At 48.5% G+C, this 19,158-nt stretch overlaps 2 protein-coding genes across 2 annotated transcripts; both read right to left on the bottom strand.

Annotated features, from left to right (window-relative positions):
- Positions 1 to 1,134: 1,134 nt before the first annotated feature.
- On the bottom strand, positions 1,135 to 6,380 carry LOC130679655 (uncharacterized). The gene is given in 2 exon segments (XM_057489034.1): positions 1,135 to 4,226; positions 4,229 to 6,380. Coding segments are annotated over 2 exon segments (5,244 nt in total).
- Positions 6,381 to 9,230: 2,850 nt separating this feature from the next.
- On the bottom strand, positions 9,231 to 14,476 carry LOC130679654 (uncharacterized). The gene is given in 2 exon segments (XM_057489033.1): positions 9,231 to 12,322; positions 12,325 to 14,476. Coding segments are annotated over 2 exon segments (5,244 nt in total).
- Positions 14,477 to 19,158: the final 4,682 nt, after the last annotated feature.

Raw genomic sequence — 19,158 nt, 5'->3', positions numbered from 1 at the left:
TCGCGGGAAGAATTGAAGACGGAAGTAGAGACACATGGGGTCAATCCAGTATTACAGGCCCACCACCCTTCGGGAGGAGGGACTAGACACTCATTTTCACCTGAGGAATTTACGGATATGGTTTCATTACACAAAGCTTCATAAGTGGGGGGAACTGAACCTAAACATTTCCCCCTCCCAGTCACCTCGGTCAGGGTCAGCTTCTTATGGCTTCCCCAGCTACAGATCTCGTGGCTAGTCGTTCTGTTAAAATTTCTCAACAGCCCCAATCCTTCATAGTAAGGAGGTCCAGAGGAGAAACACAACCAACAGGATTTAGTAGTATTAGGGCTGGTGGTGTTTAGAACTTGGAAAGCCCCCTCAAGAAGATTGAAGAGGCGTTGTCCAGTGTCAGGAAAGGGGGCTATTTGGTCAGGGGTGAGGGCAGCAGAAATAGTGGTAGGGTCTACTGGAGGCACCGGAGTCTGTTTCAGGATCGAGGCTGGGAGACGCGGTTGATTTCTTAGGACAGAATTAGGTCCTATTGGGGCAGCTGGAAGTGTCTCAACTTTAAGTCGGACAGTAAATGTGAGGCCTTTGTCATCTCCAGATCTATAGTATCTAAGTCCCCACTGTCGTCCAGTGATCCACTCATCATACTGGCGTCTCTTATCACTAAACGTGATATTTAAGGGGAGGCACAGTCCTGTCCATTCACAGTTGGGGGATGTGCGGTTCTGGGTTACTTTAAGGAGGTCCCAGTCCGACACAGGATTCCAATAAACGTTACCCGTAGTCTCACAACCCCAAGAGCTACAATAAAAAGATTCCAAGCCCCCACACTGTCGGACTAGTTGATGGGTTCGTCCGTCACGGGGGCAGACATAGAAAGTAGTAGCTTTTCTCTTATTTCGAGCGTCGGGTGTACTGCATCCAAAACCGGCAGGCCACCAACCGCTCACTAGGGGGTGTTTGAGAGTTTTGTGGGCCTGTTCCCAGGGTATATTAGGTATATCCCAGGTATCTAATCCAGCGACCAGGGCACAAACATCGGGGTGCAGGGACGGCCACCAAGTCTTAATGGGGGCAACCTTAGAAATGGACCACACTACCTCTGCTGTCTGAGAGCAAACTTGCCATGTCAACAACCTGGGTTCATGGGAATTGGGGTTCTGGAGAGTTGGAAGTGGCAGGAGCATCAGAATCATCAGTGACACAATCATTCTTACACAAACGAAGTTTAAGGGGGTTATTAGTTCGAATTACTCGCCAATCCGGGCCTGGTTGAGGCGCTCTCTTCAGATGTGAAGCGTGGACCCAGGAGGAGATGCCATCTACTTTCACAGCTGTGGGAGTAGTCAAAAGAACAATGAAGGGTCCTTTCCACCGGGGCTCAAGATTTCCCGTTCGGTGTCGTCTCACGTAGACAGAGTCTCCCACTTGGAATTGATGAGGTACTGAGATGTCCTCTGGCCGATAGACTTCTCGGATAGAGGCTCACACTTCTTTCTGCACAGCTTCCAGAGCCCGTAACCTTTCAAGCAGAAACTTATTAGTCACACATTCAGAGGATGTATGGAGGAGAGTTGCATTTAGCGGAGCTGGAGCTCTAAACATTATTTCAAAAGGTGTTAGGTTAAAACGGCTGGGGGTGTTCCTGACTCGAAATAAGGCGAAAGGAAGGAGGACTAACCAATCACATAAACCAGTCTCTATGGATAATTTAGTCAGGGTCTCTTTTAAAGTTCTATTCATCCTTTCTACCTGTCCTGAGCTCTGGGGTCTATATGCACAGTGTAATTTTTAATCTGTCCCCAGGATCTTGGCCAATCCCTGACTTACCTGGGCAACAAAGGCAGGACCGTTGTCAGAGCCGATTACCTTTGGGATCCCGAACCTGGGAAATATTTCTTCAAGGATCTTCTTGGACACCATCTGAGCTGTCTCAGTTTTGGTGGGGAACGCCTCTGCCCATCCTGAAAAGGTGTCTAGGAAAACTAGGAGGTATTTATATCCATACTTAGCAGGCTTAATTTCAGTGAAGTCAACTTCCCAGTAGGCTCCTGGCCGATCCCCTCAAAGTCTCTTTCCGCATATTATTTGATGTTTGTTCACATTTACTAATTGGCAAGGAACACAATTTCTTACAACCTCGTCTGCCAATTTTCCCAAACCAATGACATGATAAGGGGAATCTCGAACCAGGGTTTTTAGGTTATTGGCCCCCAAATGTGTCAACTGATGTAATTGCCTTAAGTATTCTCCTGCCTTTTTCTGGGGCAGGATAATTTTCCCATCTTCTGACTTATACATTCCAAGGGGTGGGGATTTTTGGATCCCCAACTTGTCCATCTGAGCAAGATCCTCGGGGGTATACTGAAAGTTCTTACTACATGTGGCTTCTGGGTACACCTGGAGGGGTAAGATGTTCGTTCCCTGGGCTGCTTGTTTTGCAGCTTGGTCCGCCCTTCTGTTTCCTTGAGCTATTGGAGAGTCACTTTTTTGATGCCCAGGACAATGTATTATTGCTACTTCTCTAGGTCTATGGATGGCTTCTAACAGATCTAAGATTTCTTGTTTATTCTTAACATCTTTCCCGGCAGAAGTCAGCAGCCCTCTCTGTCTATATATAGCCCCGTGTATATGAGCAGTGGCAAAAGCGTAACGGCTGTCAGTATAGACATTAAGTTTCTTACCTTCTGCCATCTTTAAAGCCTGGGTCAGGGCAACGAGCTCTGCCCGCTGTGCAGAAGTGCCCGTTGGGAGTCCGCTGGCCCACACAATTCGGTCATCATCTACTACTGCAGCTCCTGCCATCCTCTTACCTCCCATGATGTAACTGCTCCCTTCTGTGTACCAGGTCAGGAGTCCCGGTCCTTCTAAGGGCTGATCTCGTAAGTCCCGACGGGTCCCCGTCTCCTCAGCCAGGATTTCCTGGCAGGTATGAAGCACTTCTTTTCCCACATCGGGGAGCAGAGTAGCCGGGTTTAGGATGGCAGGCGGGGCAAATTCCACACGATCACGATTCAGGAGTAAGGTTTGATAGTGAGTCATTCTAGCATTCGACATCCATCTTTCGGGTGGTTCTCGAATTACGCTTTCCAGTGCATGAGGAGCAACCACAGTGAGTTTTTGTCCCAGCGTTAGCTTGTCAGAATCTTTAACTAAGAGGGCCACAGCTGCCACTACTCTCAAACAAGTGGGCCATCCACTACTCACGGGGTCTAATTTTTTAGGCAAATAGGCGACAGGTCTCTTCCAAGGTCCCCATTGTTGGGTCAATACTCCTCGAGCGACTCCGTTCCGTTCATCCACAAAAAGGATAAATGGCTTAGTTATGTCTGGCAATGCCAGAGCGGGTGCCGAGGGGAGGGCCTTTTTGATATCATCAAAGGCCTGTTGTTGTTCAGATCCCCAAACAAACGGGGCTGCTCCTTTAGTGAGGGGATACAGAGGGGCTGCCAAAGAAGCATATCCGGGTATCCATAGTCTACAAAACCCTGCTGTCCCCAGAAACTCGCGAACCTGGCGTGCAGTAGTGGGAACCGGAATCTGCATCACAGTCTGCTTTCGGGCTTCAGTAAGCCACCTTTTCCCATTTCTCAGGGAGTATCCCAAATAAGTCACTTGTTGCTGGCAGATCTGTGCCTTCTTAGCAGATACCCTGTACCCCAATTTGGCAAGCTCAGCCAAAAGGGCTCCAGTGGCCTTTTGGCAGGTTCTCTGAGTAGGGGTGGCTATCAATAAGTCATCAACATACTGTAACAAAGTTACCTGTGGGTTAGAAGCTCGGTAGAAAGCCAAATCTTGATGTAGAGCCTCATCGAAGAGGGTGGGCGAGTTCGTAAATCCTTGTGGCAAACGAGTCCAGGTCAATTGTCTAGTAGTTCCTGTGGAGGGATCTTTCCATTCAAAAGCAAACAGCGGTTGGCTGCTCTGGTGCAAGCGCAGACAAAAGAAAGCATCTTTTAAATCTAAAACTGAATACCAGGTGTTTTCCGGGGCCAGGGAGCTTAGTAGGTTATAAGGATTTGGCACGGTGGGGTGAATGTCCTGTGTCCTTTTGTTAACTTCTCTTAAATCTTGTACTGGTCGGTAGTCTCCCATTCCTGCCTTTTTTACAGGCAGCAAGGGGGTGTTCCATGGGGATTGACATCTTACTAATATCCCCTGTTCCATAAGCTTCTGGATATGTGGCCTAATTCCATCCCTGGCTTCTTTACTCATTGGATATTGTCTCACAGTTACGGTAAGGCTGAAGCTTTTAGTTCTATGACTACAGGGGGCTGGTTCTTGGCGAGCCCCATGCCAGCCATTTCCGCCCAGGCTCCTGGGAACCGGCCAAACCACTCCTGACTTATTTTGGAGGGCTCCGGCTCCTTAAAAAGACGGTATTCATCTTCTAATCTTATAGTCAGGACGCTTAAGCTCAAAGGTTTATTCTCTTGATTGGTCACCAGAGGTTCCCCGGCTTGAAAGGATATTTGGGCCCCCGCTTTGGTTAAGATGTCTCTTCCTAACAGGGGTGTGGGGCATTCCGGTATAACAAGGAACGAGTGGTTTACTCGTCCTACTCCTAAATCCACTGTTCTCCGGGTAGTCCACACATATTGTTTCTGGCCCGTAGCACCAATCACCCAAGATTTTTTATCAGAGAGGGGGCCCTTTGCCTGAGTCAATACAGAATGTTGAGCACCGGTGTCTACCAGGAATTCAACGGGTTGCCCCTCCACTTTCAGAGTTACCCTGGGCTCGGGGAGGGGCTCTGAGCCCCGTCTTCCCTAATCCTCGTCTTCCAGCAGGGACAACGCCTTCTTCGGAGGCTTTTTAAGTGGCTTTTTAGGGCATTCTTTTACCCAGTGCCCTTTTTCCTTGCAATATGCACATTGATCTTTATCCAAAGGAGGCCGGTTGCCCAGGTGCCCTGCCTTACTAGTTTTGCCGCTAGAGGGCTGGCGTCCCTTGCCTTCTACCACTGCAGCCAAGATCCTTGTTAAATTTTTCTCATGTTTCCTATCCCTTTTTTCCTCTTTACTTTCTCTTTCCTTCTCCTTCCTCAATTCCTTTTCTTCCTCAGTCTCTCTCTTATGATAAACTTTCTCAGCTTCTTTCACTAAATCTCTCAGCGACAAATCTTGTAAGCCTTCCAATCTCTGAAGCTTCTTTCTAATATCGGGTGCTGATTGCCCAATAAAAGCAAGAGCCACTGAGGCACTGTGTTCCTCGGAAGTGGGGTCAAAGGGAGTATACCGCCTGAAGGCTTCCATCAGGCGTTCTAAGAACACTGCAGGCGCCTCAGTGGCTCCCTGACTGACCTCTCTTACCTTGGCCAAATTGGTGGGGCGCCTCGCGGCCCCGCGAAGACCCGCCACCAGAGCCTGGCGATAGATGGTTAGTCGCTCCCTACCTTCTGGAGAATTAAAGTTCCAGTTGGGTCTGGTCAGTGGGAACCCCCTTTCTATATCATGAGGGAGTTGTGATGGTCGTCCGTCAGCTCCAGGCACGTTCTTTTGTGCTTCCAGGAGGATCCTTTCTCTTTCTTCCGTTGTGAAGAGCACCTGTAAAAGCTGCTGACAGTCATCCCAAGTGGGCTGGTGAGAAAACATTAGGGACTCTATCAGTCCAGTTAGTTTCTGTGGTTCTTCTGAAAAAGGAGGGTGGTTAGCTTTCCAGTTGTATAAATCAGCAGAGGAGAAAGGCCAATATTGCAGAGGTTGGAAAGGCATGTCCTCTTCCTCTCCGAGGATGGGGGCCCCATAAGACCGGAAGGGAAAAATACCCGGTGGGTCCATTGCGGCCCCTCGGCGGCGTCGAGTTCCGTGGGCCGGTCCTGGAAGCGGTCCCATTGCCCCGGTGCCTGAAGCTAGGGGCAGTGGGGGCGCTGGGGCTGGGGGCACCTGGGCCGGAGGTGCCGGGGCTGAGGGCGCCGGGGCTGGGGGAGCCAGGGCTGGAGGAGCTGGGGCTGGGGCAGGAGGGTAGGGAGGGGGATCATCAACCATAAGTAAATCTTGAGTGTCCGGGTGAATTTTGGTAGTCTCTTTTTCCTTGCTCTGAGGTTGGGCCTGGGCCACTAAGACTCGAGAGCTCATTTTCTTTTGCACCCAGGGCTTTACCCAGGGTGGTGGATTTTCCACTAACTCCTGCCAGACCACAATATAGGGTTGCTGATCCGGATGTCCTTGAGACGAACTCTGAAAAACAACAGCTTTTACTGCAAGTAAAGTGGAGAGGTCAAAAGTCCCCTCCGGGGGCCACCCTACATTAAGAGTGGGCCACTCGGAGGTACAGAAAGTCTGCCATAGCCCCTTCTTAACTTCTACTGACAAATTGTGTGCCCTCGCTGTCACTTCGGTCCAATGATCTAACGTCAGACTGAGTGGAGTCGTTACCGTCTGTCCCATGGTCAGTATAACAATTATTAGACACGTACAGAACACAAAAAACAGAGACACACAGAGATTAGACACACAGCGGCCGCACTTAATTTTTCTTCAGATTTCTGACCAAAAACCGAAAAGAATCAGTGGGCTGATACTCTTGGCGCCCGAATATCAACCTTATCTCATCAGATTCACTTTGCCGGAAAAACAGATGAGAGGCCACCAGGCGTCCCTGGCCCTCCAATCTCCCTGAGGCGTCCCCCAGGGTTGCAGCCTGCGGTTCTCCAAGTACGTCTACCGACCGCAGTCTCGATCCCTTTACGGGATCGGGACGACTGCCAGACAAGGGTACCCCTTTTCAGAATTCTGACCGGTCTTACCAAGAAATAGAACACAGAACACAGACAACTCAAGGCGCCACTTAGTCTTACCTCTCCCTCCAAGGGCGACTTTCAGGAGTGAAACGGGGCGAGCGCACAATCCCGGACGAGAACCCAAATGTTGGATTCTCTCAGAGGAGAGCGCCGCCTCAAATCACTCACAGAAGGCGTCTCTTGATGCAATAAGCAAGAGGAATTTATTCAGAGACCAGCTAGCTGGGGTCCAAGTGTCAGCCCGACGCAGCGGGTCTCAACAAGGACCCCGAGCACTTAGAGTCAGAGGTTTTTATAGCATTTTCAAAAAGGGCAGTATTTTTCCACAAACACATCACATTGTTTTTCTAAAAAAACACATACATTTTGGCTGATGCCACATCCTGGGGGTCTAGTGAGATAAGATCACCCTCGGAATGTTAGGGTGGTTCTTAGTAAGGTAAGCTTGGTATGTATGATTAACTGAGTGAGGTTGGCTAACTAAAGGTCACTGCAATCAATGCTGGCTGACTAACTTGTTTTTCAAGGTTCTAATATTTTCCTATTTTCTTCCTTCTAGGTTAGAAAACGGAGTCTAAGCTTTTAAGATGGCTATACTTATGCTAACTTTCTATCTTCAATAAGGTTGATTCTTAGTGGAGGATTCTACATTTCCCCACTTCTTTTTAAGAAGCATTCCAATCATGGAATGCTTGTGTCCTCTTGTTGTGCGAGTGAATGTTATTGTTGCCTCAACATTAGCACTTGAACGGTACTCACTCTTTCTCTAACAAAAGTTATCAGCCGATTTAGTATACAGGGTCCCAAAGTGAGGAGTAGTATAAGAATAAGTAAAGGCCCAGTCAAGGTGGATATCAAGGTTGTAAGCCATGGAGATCTAGTAAACCAGGACTCAAATAGCCCTTGTCCAGCCTCCCGTTCTCTCTTTCTTTGATCTAACCTTTCCCTAAGTTTTGACATTGAATCTCTTACTATTCCAGAATGGTCTGCGTAAAAGCAGCATTCTTCCTTTAAGGCTGCACACAATCCTCCTTCTTTTAAAAACAACAGATCTAATCCTCGTCTGTTCTGCAAGACTACTTCAGACAGGGAGGTTAGAGATTCTTCAAGTTTGGTAATGGATTGTTCTATAGTCTTTAGGTCTTCATCAATTGCTGTCCTCAATCCCGCATAATGTTGGTTCCCTTGGATAATGGCGGCTGTCCCTGTTCCTACTCCAGCTGCAACTCCTATTCCTAATAATACAGCTAAGGTCAGCGAGATTGGCTCCCTTCTATACCTGTGTTTTGGTTCAAATTCAGCTACGAATGAGAAATCATCATGATACATCAATCTAGGTACTAATTGAAACATGATACAGAAGTCGCGGGAAGAATTGAAGACGGAAGTAGAGACACATGGGGTCAATCCAGTATTACAGGCCCACCACCCTTCGGGAGGAGGGACTAGACACTCATTTTCACCTGAGGAATTTACGGATATGGTTTCATTACACAAAGCTTCATAAGTGGGGGGAACTGAACCTAAACATTTCCCCCTCCCAGTCACCTCGGTCAGGGTCAGCTTCTTATGGCTTCCCCAGCTACAGATCTCGTGGCTAGTCGTTCTGTTAAAATTTCTCAACAGCCCCAATCCTTCATAGTAAGGAGGTCCAGAGGAGAAACACAACCAACAGGATTTAGTAGTATTAGGGCTGGTGGTGTTTAGAACTTGGAAAGCCCCCTCAAGAAGATTGAAGAGGCGTTGTCCAGTGTCAGGAAAGGGGGCTATTTGGTCAGGGGTGAGGGCAGCAGAAATAGTGGTAGGGTCTACTGGAGGCACCGGAGTCTGTTTCAGGATCGAGGCTGGGAGACGCGGTTGATTTCTTAGGACAGAATTAGGTCCTATTGGGGCAGCTGGAAGTGTCTCAACTTTAAGTCGGACAGTAAATATGAGGCCTTTGTCATCTCCAGATCTATAGTATCTAAGTCCCCACTGTCGTCCAGTGATCCACTCATCATACTGGCGTCTCTTATCACTAAACGTGATATTTAAGGGGAGGCACAGTCCTGTCCATTCACAGTTGGGGGATGTGCGGTTCTGGGTTACTTTAAGGAGGTCCCAGTCCGACACAGGATTCCAATAAACGTTACCCGTAGTCTCACAACCCCAAGAGCTACAATAAAAAGATTCCAAGCCCCCACACTGTCGGACTAGTTGATGGGTTCGTCCGTCACGGGGGCAGACATAGAAAGTAGTAGCTTTTCTCTTATTTCGAGCGTCGGGTGTACTGCATCCAAAACCGGCAGGCCACCAACCGCTCACTAGGGGGTGTTTGAGAGTTTTGTGGGCCTGTTCCCAGGGTATATTAGGTATATCCCAGGTATCTAATCCAGCGACCAGGGCACAAATATCGGGGTGCAGGGACGGCCACCAAGTCTTAATGGGGGCAACCTTAGAAATGGACCACACTACCTCTGCTGTCTGAGAGCAAACTTGCCATGTCAACAACCTGGGTTCATGGGAATTGGGGTTCTGGAGAGTTGGAAGTGGCAGGAGCATCAGAATCATCAGTGACACAATCATTCTTACACAAACGAAGTTTAAGGGGGTTATTAGTTCGAATTACTCGCCAATCCGGGCCTGGTTGAGGCGCTCTCTTCAGATGTGAAGCGTGGACCCAGGAGGAGATGCCATCTACTTTCACAGCTGTGGGAGTAGTCAAAAGAACAATGAAGGGTCCTTTCCACCGGGGCTCAAGATTTCCCGTTCGGTGTCGTCTCACGTAGACAGAGTCTCCCACTTGGAATTGATGAGGTACTGAGATGTCCTCTGGCCGATAGACTTCTCGGATAGAGGCTCACACTTCTTTCTGCACAGCTTCCAGAGCCCGTAACCTTTCAAGCAGAAACTTATTAGTCACACATTCAGAGGATGTATGGAGGAGAGTTGCATTTAGCGGAGCTGGAGCTCTAAACATTATTTCAAAAGGTGTTAGTTTAAAACGGCTGGGGGTGTTCCTGACTCGAAATAAGGCGAAAGGAAGGAGGACTAACCAATCACATAAACCAGTCTCTATGGATAATTTAGTCAGGGTCTCTTTTAAAGTTCTATTCATCCTTTCTACCTGTCCTGAGCTCTGGGGTCTATATGCACAGTGTAATTTCCAATCTGTCCCCAGGATCTTGGCCAATCCCTGACTTACCTGGGCAACAAAGGCAGGACCGTTGTCAGTGCCGATTACCTTTGGGATCCCGAACCTGGGAAATATTTCTTCAAGGATCTTCTTGGACACCATCTGAGCTGTCTCAGTTTTGGTGGGGAACGCCTCTGCCCATCCTGAAAAGGTGTCTAGGAAAACTAGGAGGTATTTATATCCATACTTAGCAGGCTTAATTTCAGTGAAGTCAACTTCCCAGTAGGCTCCTGGCCGATCCCCTCGAAGTCTCTTTCCGCATATTACTTGATGTTTGTTCACATTTACTAATTGGCAAGGAACACAATTTCTTACAACCTCGTCTGCCAATTTTCCCAAACCAATGACATGATAAGGGGAATCTCGAACCAGGGTTTTTAGGTTATTGGCCCCCAAATGTGTCAACTGATGTAATTGCCTTAAGTATTCTCCTGCCTTTTTCTGGGGCAGGATAATTTTCCCATCTTCTGACTTATACATTCCAAGGGGTGGGGATTTTTGGATCCCCAACTTGTCCATCTGAGCAAGATCCTCGGGGGTATACTGAAAGTTCTTACTACATGTGGCTTCTGGGTACACCTGGAGGGGTAAGATGTTCGTTCCCTGGGCTGCTTGTTTTGCAGCTTGGTCCGCCCTTCTGTTTCCTTGAGCTATTGGAGAGTCACTTTTTTGATGCCCAGGACAATGTATTATTGCTACTTCTCTAGGTCTATGGATGGCTTCTAACAGATCTAAGATTTCTTGTTTATTCTTAACATCTTTCCCGGCAGAAGTCAGTAGCCCTCTCTGTCTATATATAGCCTCCTGTATATGAGCAGTGGCAAAAGCGTAACGGCTGTCAGTATAGACGTTAAGTTTCTTACCTTCTGCCATCTTTAAAGCCTGGGTCAGGGCAACGAGCTCTGCCCGCTGTGCAGAAGTGCCCGTTGGGAGTCCGCTGGCCCACACAATTCGGTCATCATCTACTACTGCAGCTCCTGCCATCCTCTTACCTCCCATGATGTAACTGCTCCCTTCTGTGTACCAGGTCAGGAGTCCCGGTCCTTCTAAGGGCTGATCTCGTAAGTCCCGACGGGTCCCCGTCTCCTCAGCCAGGATTTCCTGGCAGGTATGAAGCACTTCTTTTCCCACATCGGGGAGCAGAGTAGCCGGGTTTAGGATGGCAGGCGGGGCAAATTCCACACGATCACGATTCAGGAGTAAGGTTTGATAGTGAGTCATTCTAGCATTCGACATCCATCTTTCGGGTGGTTCTCGAATTATGCTTTCCAGTGCATGAGGAGCAACCACAGTGAGTTTTTGTCCCAGCGTTAGCTTGTCAGAATCTTTAACTAAGAGGGCCACAGCTGCCACTACTCTCAAACAAGTGGGCCATCCACTACTCACGGGGTCTAATTTTTTAGGCAAATAGGCGACAGGTCTCTTCCAAGGTCCCCATTGTTGGGTCAATACTCCTCGAGCGACTCCGTTCCGTTCATCCACAAAAAGGATAAATGGCTTAGTTATGTCTGGCAATGCCAGAGCGGGTGCCGAGGGGAGGGCCTTTTTGATATCATCAAAGGCCTGTTGTTGTTCAGATCCCCAAACAAACGGGGCTGCTCCTTTAGTGAGGGGATACAGAGGGGCTGCCAAAGAAGCATATCCGGGTATCCATAGTCTACAAAACCCTGCTGTCCCCAGAAACTCGCGAACCTGGCGTGCAGTAGTGGGAACCGGAATCTGCATCACAGTCTGCTTTCGGGCTTCAGTAAGCCACCTTTTCCCATTTCTCAGGGAGTATCCCAAATAAGTCACTTGTTGCTGGCAGATCTGTGCCTTCTTAGCAGATACCCTGTACCCCAATTTGGCAAGCTCAGCCAAAAGGGCTCCAGTGGCCTTTTGGCAGGTTCTCTGAGTAGGGGTGGCTATCAATAAGTCATCAACATACTGTAACAAAGTTACCTGTGGGTTAGAAGCTCGGTAGAAAGCCAAATCTTGATGTAGAGCCTCATCGAAGAGGGTGGGCGAGTTCGTAAATCCTTGTGGCAAACGAGTCCAGGTCAATTGTCTAGTAGTTCCTGTGGAGGGATCTTTCCATTCAAAAGCAAACAGCGGTTGGCTGCTCTGGTGCAAGCGCAGACAAAAGAAAGCATCTTTTAAATCTAAAACTGAATACCAGGTGTTTTCCGGGGCCAGGGAGCTTAGTAGGTTATAAGGATTTGGCACGGTGGGGTGAATGTCCTGTGTCCTTTTGTTAACTTCTCTTAAATCTTGTACTGGTCGGTAGTCTCCCATTCCTGCCTTTTTTACAGGCAGCAAGGGGGTGTTCCATGGGGATTGACATCTTACTAATATCCCCTGTTCCATAAGCTTCTGGATATGTGGCCTAATTCCATCCCTGGCTTCTTTACTCATTGGATATTGTCTCACAGTTACGGTAAGGCTGAAGCTTTTAGTTCTATGACTACAGGGGGCTGGTTCTTGGCGAGCCCCATGCCAGCCATTTCCGCCCAGGCTCCTGGGAACCGGCCAAACCACTCCTGACTTATTTTGGAGGGCTCCGGCTCCTTAAAAAGACGGTATTCATCTTCTAATCTTATAGTCAGGACGCTTAAGCTCAAAGGTTTATTCTCTTGATTGGTCACCAGAGGTTCCCCGGCTTGAAAGGATATTTGGGCCCCCGCTTTGGTTAAGATGTCTCTTCCTAACAGGGGTGTGGGGCATTCCGGTATAACAAGGAACGAGTGGTTTACTCGTCCTACTCCTAAATCCACTGTTCTCCGGGTAGTCCACACATATTGTTTCTGGCCCGTAGCACCAATCACCCAAGATTTTTTATCAGAGAGGGGGCCCTTTGCCTGAGTCAATACAGAATGTTGAGCACCGGTGTCTACCAGGAATTCAACGGGTTGCCCCTCCACTTTCAGAGTTACCCTGGGCTCGGGGAGGGGCTCTGAGCCCCGTCTTCCCTAATCCTCGTCTTCCAGCAGGGACAACGCCTTCTTCGGAGGCTTTTTAAGTGGCTTTTTAGGGCATTCTTTTACCCAGTGCCCTTTTTCCTTGCAATATGCACATTGATCTTTATCCAAAGGAGGCCGGTTGCCCAGGTGCCCTGCCTTACTAGTTCTGCCGCTAGAGGGCGGGCGTCCCTTGCCTTCTACCACTGCAGCCAAGATCCTTGTTAAATTTTTCTCATGTTTCCTATCCCTTTTTTCCTCTTTACTTTCTCTTTCCTTCTCCTTCCTCAATTCCTTTTCTTCCTCAGTCTCTCTCTTATGATAAACTTTCTCAGCTTCTTTCACTAAATCTCTCAGCGACAAATCTTGTAAGCCTTCCAATCTCTGAAGCTTCTTTCTAATATCGGGTGCTGATTGCCCAATAAAAGCAAGAGCCACTGAGGCACTGTGTTCCTCGGAAGTGGTGTCAAAGGGAGTATACTGCCTGAAGGCTTCCATCAGGCGTTCTAAGAACACTGCAGGCGCCTCAGTGGCTCCCTGACTGACCTCTCTTACCTTGGCCAAATTGGTGGGGCGCCTCGCGGCCCCGCGAAGACCCGCCACCAGAGCCTGGCGATAGATGGTTAGTCGCTCCCTACCTTCTGGAGAATTAAAGTTCCAGTTGGGTCTGGTCAGTGGGAACCCCCTTTCTATATCATGAGGGAGTTGTGATGGTCGTCCGTCAGCTCCAGGCACGTTCTTTTGTGCTTCCAGGAGGATCCTTTCTCTTTCTTCCGTGGTGAAGAGCACCTGTAAAAGCTGCTGACAGTCATCCCAAGTGGGCTGGTGAGAAAACATTAGGGACTCTATCAGTCCAGTTAGTTTCTGTGGTTCTTCTGAAAAAGGAGGGTGGTTAGCTTTCCAGTTGTATAAATCAGCAGAGGAGAAAGGCCAATATTGCAGAGGTTGGAAAGGCGTGTCCTCTTCCTCTCCGAGGATGGGGGCCCCATAAGACCGGAAGGGAAATATACCCGGTGGGTCCATTGCGGCCCCTCGGCGGCGTCGAGTTCCGTGGGCCGGTCCTGGAAGCGGTCCCATTGCCCCGGTGCCTGAAGCTAGGGGCAGTGGGGGCGCTGGGGCTGGGGGCACCTGGGCCGGAGGTGCCGGGGCTGAGGGCGCCGGGGCTGGGGGAGCCAGGGCTGGAGGAGCTGGGGCTGGGGCAGGAGGGTAGGGAGGGGGATCATCAACCATAAGTAAATCTTGAGTGTCCGGGTGAATTTTGGTAGTCTCTTTTTCCTTGCTCTGAGGTTGGGCCTGGGCCACTAAGACTCGAGAGCTCATTTTCTTTTGCACCCAGGGCTTTACCCAGGGTGGTGGATTTTCCACTAACTCCTGCCAGACCACAATATAGGGTTGCTGATCCGGATGTCCTTGAGACGAACTCTGAAAAACAACAGCTTTTACTGCAAGTAAAGTGGAGAGGTCAAAAGTCCCCTCCGGGGGCCACCCTACATTAAGAGTGGGCCACTCGGAGGTACAGAAAGTCTGCCATAGCCCCTTCTTAACTTCTACTGACAAATTGTGTGCCCTCGCTGTCACTTCGGTCCAATGATCTAACGTCAGACTGAGTGGAGTCGTTACCGTCTGTCCCATGGTCAGTATAACAATTATTAGACACGTACAGAACACAAAAAACAGAGACACACAGAGATTAGACACACAGCGGCCGCACTTAATTTTTCTTCAGATTTCTGACCAAAAACCGAAAAGAATCAGTGGGCTGATACTCTTGGCGCCCGAATATCAACCTTATCTCATCAGATTCACTTTGCCGGAAAAACAGATGAGAGGCCACCAGGCGTCCCTGGCCCTCCAATCTCCCTGAGGCGTCCCCCAGGGTTGCAGCCTGCGGTTCTCCAAGTACGTCTACCGACCGCAGTCTCGATCCCTTTACGGGATCGGGACGACTGCCAGACAAGGGTACCCCTTTTCAGAATTCTGACCGGTCTTACCAAGAAATAGAACACAGAACACAGACAACTCAAGGCGCCACTTAGTCTTACCTCTCCCTCCAAGGGCGACTTTCAGGAGTGAAACGGGGCGAGCGCACAATCCCGGACGAGAACCCAAATGTTGGATTCTCTCAGAGGAGAGCGCCGCCTCAAATCACTCACAGAAGGCGTCTCTTGATGCAATAAGCAAGAGGAATTTATTCAGAGACCAGCTAGCTGGGGTCCAAGTGTCAGCCCGACGCAGCGGGTCTCAACAAGGACCCCGAGCACTTAGAGTCAGAGGTTTTTATAGCATTTTCAAAAAGGGCAGTATTTTTCCACAAACACATCACATTGTTTTTCTAAAAAAACACATACATTTTGGCTGATGCCACATCCTGGGGGTCTAGTGAGATAAGATCACCCTCGGAATGTTAGGGTGGTTCTTAGTAAGGTAAGCTTGGTATGTATGATTAACTGAGTGAGGTTGGCTAACTAAAGGTCACTGCAATCAATGCTGGCTGACTAACTTGTTTTTCAAGGTTCTAATATTTTCCTATTTTCTTCCTTCTAGGTTAGAAAACGGAGTCTAAGCTTTTAAGATGGCTATACTTATGCTAACTTTCTATCTTCAATAAGGTTGATTCTTAGTGGAGGATTCTACATTTCCCCACTTCTTTTTAAGAAGCATTCCAATCATGGAATGCTTGTGTCCTCTTGTTGTGCGAGTGAATGTTATTGTTGCCTCAACATTAGCACTTGAACGGTACTCACTCTTTCTCTAACAAAAGTTATCAGCCGATTTAGTATACAGGGTCCCAAAGTGAGGAGTAGTATAAGAATAAGTAAAGGCCCAGTCAAGGTGGATATCAAGGTTGTAAGCCATGGAGATCTAGTAAACCAGGACTCAAATAGCCCTTGTCCAGCCTCCCGTTCTCTCTTTCTTTGATCTAACCTTTCCCTAAGTTTTGACATTGAATCTCTTACTATTCCAGAATGGTCTGCGTAAAAGCAGCATTCTTCCTTTAAGGCTGCACACAATCCTCCTTCTTTTAAAAACAACAGATCTAATCCTCGTCTGTTCTGCAAGACTACTTCAGACAGGGAGGTTAGAGATTCTTCAAGTTTGGTAATGGATTGTTCTATAGTCTTTAGGTCTTCATCAATTGCTGTCCTCAATCCCGCATAATGTTGGTTCCCTTGGATAATGGCGGCTGTCCCTGTTCCTACTCCAGCTGCAACTCCTATTCCTAATAATACAGCTAAGGTCAGCGAGATTGGCTCCCTTCTATACCTGTGTTTTGGTTCAAATTCAGCTACGAATGAGAAATCATCATGATACATCAATCTAGGTACTAATTGAAACATGATACAGAAGTCGCGGGAAGAATTGAAGACGGAAGTAGAGACACATGGGGTCAATCCAGTATTACAGGCCCACCACCCTTCGGGAGGAGGGACTAGACACTCATTTTCACCTGAGGAATTTACGGATATGGTTTCATTACACAAAGCTTCATAAGTGGGGGGAACTGAACCTAAACATTTCCCCCTCCCAGTCACCTCGGTCAGGGTCAGCTTCTTATGGCTTCCCCAGCTACAGATCTCGTGGCTAGTCGTTCTGTTAAAATTTCTCAACAGCCCCAATCCTTCATAGTAAGGAGGTCCAGAGGAGAAACACAACCAACAGGATTTAGTAGTATTAGGGCTGGTGGTGTTTAGAACTTGGAAAGCCCCCTCAAGAAGATTGAAGAGGCGTTGTCCAGTGTCAGGAAAGGGGGCTATTTGGTCAGGGGTGAGGGCAGCAGAAATAGTGGTAGGGTCTACTGGAGGCACCGGAGTCTGTTTCAGGATCGAGGCTGGGAGACGCGGTTGATTTCTTAGGACAGAATTAGGTCCTATTGGGGCAGCTGGAAGTGTCTCAACTTTAAGTCGGACAGTAAATATGAGGCCTTTGTCATCTCCAGATCTATAGTATCTAAGTCCCCACTGTCGTCCAGTGATCCACTCATCATACTGGCGTCTCTTATCACTAAACGTGATATTTAAGGGGAGGCACAGTCCTGTCCATTCACAGTTGGGGGATGTGCGGTTCTGGGTTACTTTAAGGAGGTCCCAGTCCGACACAGGATTCCAATAAACGTTACCCGTAGTCTCACAACCCCAAGAGCTACAATAAAAAGATTCCAAGCCCCCACACTGTCGGACTAGTTGATGGGTTCGTCCGTCACGGGGGCAGACATAGAAAGTAGTAGCTTTTCTCTTATTTCGAGCGTCGGGTGTACTGCATCCAAAACCGGCAGGCCACCAACCGCTCACTAGGGGGTGTTTGAGAGTTTTGTGGGCCTGTTCCCAGGGTATATTAGGTATATCCCAGGTATCTAATCCAGCGACCAGGGCACAAATATCGGGGTGCAGGGACGGCCACCAAGTCTTAATGGGGGCAACCTTAGAAATGGACCACACTACCTCTGCTGTCTGAGAGCAAACTTGCCATGTCAACAACCTGGGTTCATGGGAATTGGGGTTCTGGAGAGTTGGAAGTGGCAGGAGCATCAGAATCATCAGTGACACAATCATTCTTACACAAACGAAGTTTAAGGGGGTTATTAGTTCGAATTACTCGCCAATCCGGGCCTGGTTGAGGCGCTCTCTTCAGATGTGAAGCGTGGACCCAGGAGGAGATGCCATCTACTTTCACAGCTGTGGGAGTAGTCAAAAGAACAATGAAGGGTCCTTTCCACCGGGGCTCAAGATTTCCCGTTCGGTGTCGTCTCACATAGACAGAGTCTCCCACTTGGAATTGATGAGGTACTGAGATGTCCTCTGGCCGATAGACTTCTCGGATAGAGGCTCACACTTCTTTCTGCACAGCTTCCAGAGCCCGTAACCTTTCAAGCAGAAACTTATTAGTCACACATTCAGAGGATGTATGGAGGAGAGTTGCATTTAGCGGAGCTGGAGCTCTAAACATTATTTCAAAAGGTGTTAGTTTAAAACGGCTGGGGGTGTTCCTGACTCGAAATAAGGCGAAAGGAAGGAGGACTAACCAATCACATAAACCAGTCTCTATGGATAATTTAGTCAGGGTCTCTTTTAAAGTTCTATTCATCCTTTCTACCTGTCCTGAGCTCTGGGGTCTATATGCACAGTGTAATTTCCAATCTGTCCCCAGGATCTTGGCCAATCCCTGACTTACCTGGGCAACAAAGGCAGGACCGTTGTCAGTGCCGATTACCTTTGGGATCCCGAACCTGGGAAATATTTCTTCAAGGATCTTCTTGGACACCATCTGAGCTGTCTCAGTTTTGGTGGGGAACGCCTCTGCCCATCCTGAAAAGGTGTCTAGGAAAACTAGGAGGTATTTATATCCATACTTAGCAGGCTTAATTTCAGTGAAGTCAACTTCCCAGTAGGCTCCTGGCCGATCCCCTCAAAGTCTCTTTCCGCATATTACTTGATGTTTGTTCACATTTACTAATTGGCAAGGAACACAATTTCTTACAACCTCGTCTGCCAATTTTCCCAAACCAATGACATGATAAGGGGAATCTCGAACCAGGGTTTTTAGGTTATTGGCCCCCAAATGTGTCAACTGATGTAATTGCCTTAAGTATTCTCCTGCCTTTTTCTGGGGCAGGATAATTTTCCCATCTTCTTACTTATACATTCCAAGGGGTGGGGATTTTTGGATCCCCAACTTGTCCATCTGAGCAAGATCCTCGGGGGTATACTGAAAGTTCTTACTACATGTGGCTTCTGGGTACACCTGGAGGGGTAAGATGTTCGTTCCCTGGGCTGCTTGTTTTGCAGCTTGGTCCGCCCTTCTGTTTCCTTGAGCTATTGGAGAGTCACTTTTTTGATGCCCAGGACAATGTATTATTGCTACTTCTCTAGGTCTATGGATGGCTTCTAACAGATCTAAGATTTCTTGTTTATTCTTAACATCTTTCCCGGCAGAAGTCAGCAGCCCTCTCTGTCTATATATAGCCCCGTGTATATGAGCAGTGGCAAAAGCGTAACGGCTGTCAGTATAGACATTAAGTTTCTTACCTTCTGCCATCTTTAAAGCCTGGGTCAGGGCAACGAGCTCTGCCCGCTGCGCAGAAGTGCCCGTTGGGAGTCCGCTGGCCCACACAATTCGGTCATCATCTACTACTGCAGCTCCTGCCATCCTCTTACCTCCCATGATGTAACTGCTCCCTTCTGTGTACCAGGTCAGGAGTCCCGGTCCTTCTAAGGGCTGATCTCGTAAGTCCCGACGGGTCCCCGTCTCCTCAGCCAGGATTTCCTGGCAGGTATGAAGCACTTCTTTTCCCACATCGGGGAGCAGAGTAGCCGGGT

This window comes from Manis pentadactyla, chromosome 11 (genome assembly GCF_030020395.1).
Source record: "Manis pentadactyla isolate mManPen7 chromosome 11, mManPen7.hap1, whole genome shotgun sequence".
Taxonomy (NCBI): Eukaryota; Metazoa; Chordata; class Mammalia; order Pholidota; family Manidae; genus Manis; species Manis pentadactyla.
The sequence above is the reverse complement of the archived record's forward strand: the minus strand, read 5'-3'. Positions and strand labels throughout refer to the sequence as shown.